The sequence below is a fragment of the Sphaeramia orbicularis genome, chromosome 17 (genome assembly GCF_902148855.1).
Source record: "Sphaeramia orbicularis chromosome 17, fSphaOr1.1, whole genome shotgun sequence".
In the NCBI taxonomy this organism is placed as follows: Eukaryota; Metazoa; Chordata; class Actinopteri; order Kurtiformes; family Apogonidae; genus Sphaeramia; species Sphaeramia orbicularis.
The window spans coordinates 14,940,232-14,951,160 of NC_043973.1; the positions used below are offsets into that span (position 1 = coordinate 14,940,232).

General features: G+C 34.9%; 1 protein-coding gene across 1 annotated transcript; it reads left to right on the top strand.

The window, feature by feature from the left end:
- Window positions 1-8,061: 8,061 nt before the first annotated feature.
- Window positions 8,062-10,587, top strand: gdf15 (Growth differentiation factor-15). The gene is made up of 2 exons (XM_030160932.1): window positions 8,062-8,436; window positions 9,431-10,587. Exons 1-2 carry the CDS (start codon window positions 8,106-8,108, stop codon window positions 10,195-10,197), a joined length of 1,098 nt encoding a protein of 365 aa, XP_030016792.1. The 5' UTR covers window positions 8,062-8,105; the 3' UTR covers window positions 10,198-10,587.
- Window positions 10,588-10,929: the final 342 nt, after the last annotated feature.

Genomic DNA, 10,929 nt, shown 5'->3' on the forward strand with positions numbered 1-10,929 from the left:
AACAAAAGAAACTTACATTTTTCACAGTTAGTCTTTTTAAGTCTGTGCTTGTGTGTGTGTGTGTGTGTGTGTGTGTGTGTGTGTGTGTGAGCGGTTGGGTGGGTGGGGGGTGGTACTGATTTTTAAACTTATATGTAAAGCCCTTTGTGCTACACCCTTAATGTATGAAAAGTGCTATATAAATAAAGATTGATTGATTGATTGATTTTTTTTTAATCTAATTTGCATATGTAGTCTTTGGCCAGATGTTAAAAGGCAGTCTAAAAAGAATCTAGAAAAGTGACAAAATCTCATAAAATAACACAAACAGTGGAAAAAATAATTAGAATGCAGCACAATATAACAGGTAACTATCCAAATTATATATAAAATTCAAATACTAATAAATGAATGGAAAGACACTGAAGCATATGTTCAATATTCCCATGTTTCGCTGTTCCTCTGATGGATACTGATAGTAAATTCTATTCTTTGGATGCTGTTATTCTCAATTGTTAATATCTCTTAACATTAGTCTTCATAATCAGCAGTAGTCGATCCAGTGTGGACTAAAAACAGAAAAGATCTAAGATTATTTAAACTCAAAAAAAGGGCAGTGTTTCTCAGTGCATGAAAAATGCAACATGTTTCACCTTGAATGTATAGAGCTGTTTATAACCGCTCTGCTCCCAGTGAAGATGATGAAACTCTCAAACTTCTCTTCTCTTCATTTTATTTATTTATTTTTTTTAAACATGGATAGTCTCTATGCTTTGGTGTCTTTTGCCTCCACCTCCATTTGTTTTCCACAAGCATAGACAGTGTATGAGAGTGAATTTTAGCACAGTGTCCTTTGCATGACTCACTTTATACCTTTCACACACTTTCAACTTGCATGGGAATTCACCTGGCTGAACACGATGGTTTCATCACCTCAGTGACTCACAGCTCAGAAATCCAAACACTCCATAACGATCTTACATCTCCAGCTCCTTCTGTAACACAGGCGAAGAGGGTGGTTGATACTTTGCAGCCTTTGGCTGTAGGAAGGTGGGTTTTTTTTTGACACAGACGTACAATATTTTATGTTATTTTAATTCATGGTAAAGTGTATGTGTAGTCTTAACCCACAGGTGTCAAACATGCGGCCCGTGGGCCAAATCCGGCCCGCCAAAGGGTCCAATCCGGCCCTGCAGGATGAATTTGTGAAATGTAAAAATTACACTGCAGATATTAATCAGTGGTGTCAAAATCATTTAACCCTTTCATGCACCAATCATAAGAACCTTAATCAAAATTTTTCCTGAGTGTTTTTATTCCTCTTTACGGATGAAAAAAACAATGCGATTGAAAAATTTATTTTGAAAAATAAATTTAAAAAAAAGAAATAAAATAAAAATAATTCAAAAAAATTCAAAAATACATAAAAATGATAATAATAATAATGAAAAACAAAAATTCTTATGAACCTATTTTTCATGAAGTTGCAAAAATGTCCACTCAGCTGGACACCACACATTTAATTTTTGACGCACAGAAACACGAATTTACTGATAAATTGTGTGAAAACTATGGGGAGGGCTTGTGATTCTGGGGATTTATGCTCAGGAGAGATCTACATAATGTTACCAATTCATGTCAGAAAGATATGTAGTGTCTTAAAAACTTTATAAAGATATGTGTAAAAAAAAAAAAAAAAAAAAAAGAACAACAAAATCCATGAATTACAAGAGAACAGCTGTAGAATAGCTGTCCACTGGAGTGACCAGTATGCATGAAAGGGTTAATTCAGGTTTCCACATACAGACACATACAGTCCAATTAGATTTCAAGTGGAATCAGACCAGTAAAATATTATCAGAATAACCTATAAATGATGATAACCCCAAATTCTCTCTTTGTTTTTTAGGTGTAAAAAAAGTTAAATTATATGAAATGTTTACATTGCCAAACTACACTTTTACAAAAAATGTGAATACCTGAACAAATATGAACAAACGGAATGTCTTAAGAAAAGTAGATGTAATTTTTAAACCATATCTATCTGTTACTAAATGTTTTGTGCGGTTGTAACACACATGTGTAAATGATAAACTGATAAACCGAGGCAGAATATTGTTAAATTGCACTTGTTTTTCTTAAGACAAGTGAAGTTGTTCATTTTATTCAGATTTGTAATGAAAACTTTGCAGATCTAAACCTAATCATAATATAATTTTTGCTTTTTCACTGTTTTTTATTTACTGATCCGGCCCACTTGAGATCAAATTGGGCTGAATGTGGCCCCCGAACTAAAATGACACCCTTGACTTAACCCAAAAAGACCCAGTCCATCTTTTGTGGTGATAACACTGTATAATAAGTACACACTATGAAGCATTAGTTAAGCATTAACAAATAATTATTATTTAGAAAGCATATTTCTGACATGAATACTCATTAGTATGTGGTCTATAAGCACAGTTACAAATGTTTTATAACGTCCAAATGGGTCATATCTGATGACCATGAAAAGATGACAAACTGCATTTTCCAGCAATTATTTTCATGGACTGATAGGAATGAATGAATGTTTTTATTATTATGTCTTGCATAAGAACATGCCCAGCCCTTACATGGGCTATAAGACACCAAAAATATAACCCAAAAACCAAATACCAGACAATAGGCACAGTAGATATGAACAAAACAAAGTACTGACCTATTAAACAAACACATCTGCCGCTTTTTCCAGGCTTACAAACAAATAATGCGAATTTATATACATTTGAACTAAACCACCATTTCATCTTGTCATCATCAGTGCTCCAGAACATATAGGATATAGGATAGGATTAATGGATCACAGGTATTATAAACATTTTAGATCAGTGGATATTGAGGCTTTATGAGTTCACAACTATTTGCTTTATATAGAAAATATGATGCTTTCATGGACATTCTCTGACATTTTGCAGTCATTACCAGTCAGTGTACTGTAAGCCCAGAATTTGTATTTACTAAAATGCTTTATTACAATGCACTTAAATGATTTCAGTTTATGATGTTACTATAAAATGTTAAGTATATTCTACTAATTTGTAGACATAGTTGAAAGTTTAAGTTGAATGGAATTACATCACTAACTTTTAGTCATGACCACACTTTTATCTTCGCATTGCATTGTGGGTATTGGGCATGTTGTTGAAAATGTGTTATTTTTCTGTGCAGGGGTTCAGCAGGGTTGTGGTGTTAGTGTTAATTTGGATTTAATGTGTGTGTGGCAGTGTTTATTGGCCTTTTTGTGTTGTTTTTGTATTTTTGTAGAGCTGCACCATGAGTCAGAGCCAGAGGAAGAACAATGGCTTTCCTGTTCATCTAAAACAGTTAAAAATATTAAGAAAATCTTAATGTTGTGCCAATTAATAATACTTCCCATGCTAGCAAAGAATTTTGAGCGGACTTCCATTAGTGCAACAATATATCAAATTGATTAACTTATTAACTATTTTGATCAGGTATAGGATTTTGAGTTTGATTAACTTAAAGAAAGTTGTTTAATCAATGATAAATTAATCTGGCTGCAATTGAGAAATTAGTCAGTGTAACCTAAAATGCTGAGTTGAATGGTTGGATAGTGGGGTTGATTTTACAACAGATTTTAAGTACAAATAGCTTGTCTTTCAGTGTTTTGTACTTAATAGTTTAAGTTCAATACTTTTAGCATTAAAGTTGAACCTACTTAAACCAATTGATTAGTCAATCATTACTCAAATCATTTAAGTGCAATCACTTGCCTCAAATTTTTTGAGTAAACTCTACTTATCTGGGCTTACAGTGTGGCGGCTGGTTGGGAAAACCCACATGTGGAAAAAAAAAAAAAAGAAAAGAAAAAAAAAGCCCCAAAACAGGTCAATGTCACATATGTACTACGTAACACAGTGGAGAAACCACATCACGTCAAGGACAGGACTGATCCCATAACCGTAACTGATAAAAGTAAGGATTTCTACAGATTACACAACTGATAAATGCTTGGCAACAGACCACAGAGCAAACACTGTTGTAGTCTATTCTTAGAATGTTAGATTGTTCCATTATGTACTCCTGATACAGCAGGAATGTTCTATTTTTACCCAGAAATAAAAGTAACAATCAGATATGTTTTCAGTCTATTTTAGACATTATAAATAAACAAGGTACTTTTAATACAGTAACAATACACTGACACATGACACTAAAGACAGATTAGATATAGTCAAGAAAGATTAGATCTTTGTTTGTTAATTTTTGTTTTTAACCCTTAAAGACCCAAACAACCACTGGTGACCAAAAGCATCTACTGATCTAAAATGTTTAATACCTGTTGATCCATTAATCCTATCAATACATGTAAATAACTGGTGTAAAATGCAGTTTATCATCTTTTCATGGTCATCAGATATGACCCATTTAGACGTTCAGAGGCTCCGTAGTTACCGTGGAAGCACCGTCATCTTCTACAACACTGATTCACCAGTAAAACCCGTGGAGTTGGATCAATGACAGTGAATGGACATACTGGGTTTATTCTCACTTAATGGTAGATTTACTGAAAAAAGTCAGTTTTTCTTCAGTTTTCTCTCTGTTTTTGATATAATAACCCTCAACTTTTATCTGAGGTTTAATGAAAATCTACATGATCAGTGGAGTAAATATAGGAAAAGGCCTAATTTACGCAGAAAAAATGCAAAATACAGAGCATAATATTAGAATAAATGGTGAGAAATCACTTAGGAAAGGGTAAAAATAGAGAAAAATTCATTTGGGAACTAACACAAAAGTAGTCCTGGGTCTTTATGGGTTAAATCCTACAAAAAAATGTCTACACCACATAACAGCTCACCTCAGTTGTTCTTACATGTTAATCCTATCAATACATGTAAATAATTGGTGTAAAATGCAGTTTGTCATCTTTTCATGGTCATCAGATATGACCCATTTGGACGTTCAGAGGCTCCGTAGTTACCGTGGAAACACCATCATCTTCTACAACATTGATTCACCAGTAAAACCCATAGAGTTTGATCAATGACAGTGGATGGACACACTGGGTTTATGTTCAAATAATGACATATTTTGCTGAAAAAGTTACTTTTCTGCATTTTTCTCTGTTATTGATATAATAATCCCTAACTTTACACTGAGCTTTTATGCACATCTACATGATTAGCAAATTAAATGTTGAAAAATACCTAATTTTCACAGAAAAAAACATAAAATACAGAAGATAATATTACAATAAATAGTGATAAACCACTTAAGGAAGGTTAAATATAGAGAAAAATTCCTTTTGGAGCTGCCACAAATGTCACACCGGGTCCTTAAACATGATATATTGGTTTCTTTGTAGGTTGTGTTAGAAAAAGTGAAATATCATGCATTGAAAGTATATATATGGGTATGTAATGAGGCTGAACTGTTGTCGGACAGCTTTAGTGACTTTTCCTGTGATTTTGATAGTAGTGTGTGATAAACTAGCAATAAATTATTCTTTTTTGCATTCATAAAAAAAAATTGTCATACTTCTTAAAGTGAATAAACTCTTAGAAAATGCATCATCAAAGCTGAAAACAGGCTGTTATTCTGAGCTCAAGAAAAATAGACTTTTTAGAAGTATGTAATTTTCACTTAACACAGAAATGTACAGTGATCTTATAGAAGAAAATGCACTGCTGTAGATTAAACTTTCAGCCTTCAACATCTACAGTACTGGCAGTAAAATGTAAACAGTAAATCAGTGACATTGACCATTTTATTGCATGATAACTCCTTTTACTCTTCATACTTGTAATATATTTTGCTGATTACATATTTTTCAATGCATAACTTTCATTTGCATTGGAGTATTAGTACTTTAAATGTAAAAGTAGGATCTGAATCCTTCCGTCTGATACTCATTCTACCCCTGACCGTGCAAGGCTGTGTTGAAAGGGAAAGGCACAGCAAGCCACATTGTCATAGAGATCAGTATAAGGTCATATTATCATTATAAACCCTGTAGGATCTAATTTAATTGCCCATTGTCCCCCTCATTGGAACCAGTGACTGTAAGACATATGGTCATTTATTTGATTAAGTGACGTATAACGGGACAATCGCAGTGACGCGCCATGCTGAGGTGAACACCATGTGCTTGTGAGATTTTCATTCATAACATAGAGACACCTTTTTTTTTTTTTTTTTTTTTTTTTTAAATTTTTATTACTCAATTTTTAACAGTACAAAACAGTCTCCTTAGGTTGAGGAGCAGGAAAAGAGCAAAAAGAAGAAAAAAAAGTAACAGATGAAAAGAACATCCTGTGATGGTGTCAGAATATTAAGGTCCCTTAATAGATACATTTGTCTCTGAATGTCAGCCATTTTCCCCAGTTTTTCATAAAGAGAATAACAATCTTATGTTTTATATCAAGCGATTAAGCACCAACAGTCTGAGGACTGGAATCAGGGGGTAGGACTGGTTAAGCAGTGGCTTCTTCCTACTCCCTTTCAGGCACAACAGTTGTTCTTTTTTTCTATTATTTGATTTTTAATGTTTTGTTTATCATTATTATTATTTTTTTATTATTATTATTTATTTATTATTATTATTATTTGTTTATTATTATTATTACACTGGGTTACAAAAAATGTTTTTTGCAAGTTGTCTAGGTTTTTTCAACTGAATTAGGACCATTTTGCACCGCTAAATCCAAAAATGACATCTGTTTTTCTCAATCAGGTCAGGTTTTTTTTGCTAATTTGATTTTGAAAAATTTGATCTTCTCACAAAATATAATAATTAATACCAAAATAAGACTGGTAAGCACACTTTATGAAACTTGTGACTTGATTCCTGTTAGGTACAATGGTGTATTCACTGCAGATGTAGCAGAAAACGTCAGGCTTATTTTTGCAAGATCTTCTAGTCGAAGCCATTTCATTCACTTGTAATATTAAAAAAAACCATTAATCATAAATTGGCAAAAGTAAAATCTTCAGAACTCGTTTATTGCAAGAAATATGAAAGAATTTTGTATCATATGATGTGAAAAGGCCCATAAATGTAAGCAAAAATGTTAAAAAGCCAATATGTAGCATAGTTCAGAAAGTTGACCTGATTGAGCAAAATTAATGTGATTTTTGGATTCAGCACACCAAAATTATCCTAAATCAGCTCAAAAAACTTAAACAATAAAGTTTTGTTGACCAGTATTGTTTTTTCTATTGTTTGATTTTTTATTTGTGTATTGTTTATTATTATTGTTATTATTTTTATTTTGTTCCATTTGTTTGTATTATGAACTAAACTAAACTAAACTAACCTAACCTAAACTAAAGTAAACTAAACTAAGCTTTTAACTTCAGTTTATATGTCAGATGTTCCATGACAAGTATATCATCTATGATTGAAATCCATTGTTTATAAGACGGAGCATCAGTCTTAAGCCAGTTCTTTGTTATGGCCTTCTTCCTGGCCACCAGGAGGATCTTGACAAGATATCTGTTTCCTTTATGCACCGATTCTTCCAAATGTCCGAGGTACAGAACAAAATAAGAACTTGGGATTGCATATCCCAACACTTCACAGAGAGCTGAGTGAACCTTCCCCCAGAAGGTTTGGATATTTGAGCATTTCCAAAACATGTGTGTGTGATCTGAATCCATGTGATTACATAGTCTCCAACATGGCTGCTGAGTATTCATTTGTGTACTTTTAATTTTAGGTGTGATAAAACAATAAATTTGTATTTTTTCCAATTAAATTCTCTCTATTTAGGTGACTATGAGAGAGACACCTTTTTAATGTTGACTTCTTGGGCTTGACTAGACTTTCACTTCCTTTTGTGTGCAAGTAAAAGTGAAAAAAACTTAGTAAATGGTTCAAAGTCAGTCCCTTCAGAGGAGAGACTTCTAATTACACAGATCACATGTTGTTAACACACACACAACAATGGTGGAAAATGTTACCACACAATGACATATGGTCCTAGTTAAGACTCACCTGACCAAGTAGGGGTGTGGCAACACAGAAGCTCTATAAATAAAAGCATGTCAAGAATTTCATTCATAACATGGACAAACCCAATGCACAGAGCTGCAGCGTTCACAAACCTGTCAGACTCACCATGTTCAGATCACACCATCACATCGTGCTCCTGCTGGTTTGCCTCTCCAGTTCAGGCCAGAGTCGGCCCCGTGTGGCCCACAAAGGCGCACCTGATGTGGACTTCTCAGACAGCCGGAAGGTCCTGATACTGGAGGCCGTGAAGAGTGGGATCCTGAACTCTCTGGGCATGGAGAGGACACCCAGGCCGGCTCAAAAGGCCTCGGAGCAGGAGCTGAGGAGGATGCATGAGCTCTACAGGGAGAAACTAAGGGAGATGAGTGGAAATTCCAGCCAGATTATGAGAGAAACGAGGCGGTCAACTATGTCAACAGTGCTTTTCCCAACTGCTGGTGAGATATTTGTTAGGTTCAAGGTTCTAATAGTTTTGGATTTTTCATTGTAGTTTAGTTTTATTTAGTTTTGACTTTTTTTTCTCTAATTCAGTTAGTTTTAATTCATTTTTAGAGCAGGTTTGCTACTTTTTATTAGTTTTCTTTTTTTTTGTAAATGCTTTGTTTTTGTTTAGTTTTAGTATTAATTTTAGTTTTGGCATATCTTTTCTCTTCTTCACCATCATATTCAAATAAATCCCAGACAGGACTCTGTTGTTTTCTCCCAACTTTAGTCTCCATGTGTCCAGGTAGAGTAGGGACCAGAAGACGACTGTAAACCACAAGTAACGGACCGTGAAGTGTCGTATGGTGCTGCTAGATAAAATGGCTTGAGGGAAATAAATCGACTTTGACAAAGACGAAAACGAAGGGAATTTTATCCATAATTTTTATCTGTTTTAGTTAGTTTTGTAAACACACAATACAGTTTTAGTTAGTTATCGTTTATTTCTTTTAATTATAGTTTGTATTTATTTCAGTTAACGAAAATGTGTTTTCTAGTTTTCATCATTTCGTTAGTTTTCGTTAACGATAATAACCTTGGTTAGGTTTAGGCCAAATGTCGCTGCTGTCATGCACAGAAATCAATGAAAATATGAAATGTTTGAGTGAAGAGAAGGCTTAAAGCAAGTGAAAAGCTATTGTTCTGGTGTGGTTGTAAACACTATAAATAACTCCTAACTTTGTAGTTGAAAATCCAGGTAAACAACGTCCTGGAATGGGAGTGAAAAGCTGAAACATATGTAAATGGTCGGGAATAGAAGCATCAAACAGCTTTGGAAAGAAAGCAAACACATTCCTTAAAGCCTTTAGAAACTATGAGCGTGACAGGCACACCTTGGTCATGATATCACACTTGACTACAGGCTTTCACTGGTTATGACTTCTGAATTTCAGTGTGAGATATTTGTAATGATGATTTGTAATTATTATTCCTTTGCTTGTTTTCCAGTGAGGAGCATAAAGATGCTTCGGAGAAGAGACTATCAGCAGTCAGGTCGACACATGCAGTGGTACAGAGCTGTTTTCCATAAGAACCCAAACATAAAAGCTGAATTAACTCTAGTCCGAGCTGAACTGAAGATTTCCAGGCAGATTTTAGACGTGCCGGTTCAGACTGAGCTACAGCAAGAGGTTAAAGTTAGAGTCAGCGGGATGAAGCGTGTTAAATCTGCAGTTTGGACACAGCTGGAAGGCAACGCTTCATCGACTCAAAATGTAGTTTTAGACGTTAGCTCTGAGGTGGAGAAGTGGTTGAGGGCAGATGACGATCGGTCGCTGGTGGTGGACGTGGGAGAAACAGCAGAACCAAGATCACATCTCGAATTTTCCCTCGAATTAGTCTTCACAGAGTCCAAACCTCAAAAAACAAGGACGACGCGCTCTAACAAAGAAGACGCCTGTGATGAGGAAGGACTGTGCTGCCGTCAGTCTGTCATTGTGTCATTTAAGGACATCGGCTGGACAGACTGGGTGGTGGCACCCACAGAGTACACCATGCACTTCTGTGACGGCGCCTGTCCTCACAACTACAAGCCGGCGAGTATGCACACGCAGGTGAAGTCTCGGCTGCATCAGCTCTCAAAAGGAGGGCTGCCTCACCCCTGCTGCGTGCCGGCCGCCTACGAACCCATGGTCCTCATGCACTATGACAGTAGGGGAAAGTTGAAGCTGACACCTTTTGATGACATGATCGTCAGTAAATGTTACTGCGCTTAACGGACCACGGCCACGACATACAGTGCAATTAACCTTTGACCCCGACTACTGGATCAGCATTGGCAATAGATAAAGTATGTTACAAGATATCACATTGCTCATTGGTTATCTAATCTAAATTAAAATTGCAGTAACGCACTACTGCTTTATTCTGAAGATGAAGTTACTGCCTGGTAGAGCCACTGTGTGAATCCAACAGTAGATCTGTGGATTAATATCACTGACTTTTATTTATTTGAAATTCTATTTATGGTCATTTATGTTGTTTTATGTTACAGCGTATTGCTTATTTAATTTTATTGCTGTTTATCATTTTACATATTGTGTTGTTTTTGTGAACAGTGGTTTATAGAAGACATGTGTCATACATTTCAATAAATTATATGAACATCAAAATTAAGTTTCTGTTTTATTCTTACTGAGCTGTTGTATTTGAAAGTGTACATTTCATAATAAACAAGTGTCCATGAAGTCTTCTCATACTTGAAATTTTCACAGAAATATTCTCATCAATAAATTAGAAAGGTTATGTCAGTAGTTCCCAACCTTTTTTGCTTCGAGACCCCATTTTAACATCACAAATGTCTGGCGACCCCAGATATTCAAAACAAAGACTTTTTTTTTTTGCTGAAATTTATTTGTTTTTGAAAATAAGCATTAATTTTAGATGACGTTTAGTCTATAGAATGTATATAATTATGGACGGAGGCAGAAAAGCCAGGTGTAGATTAC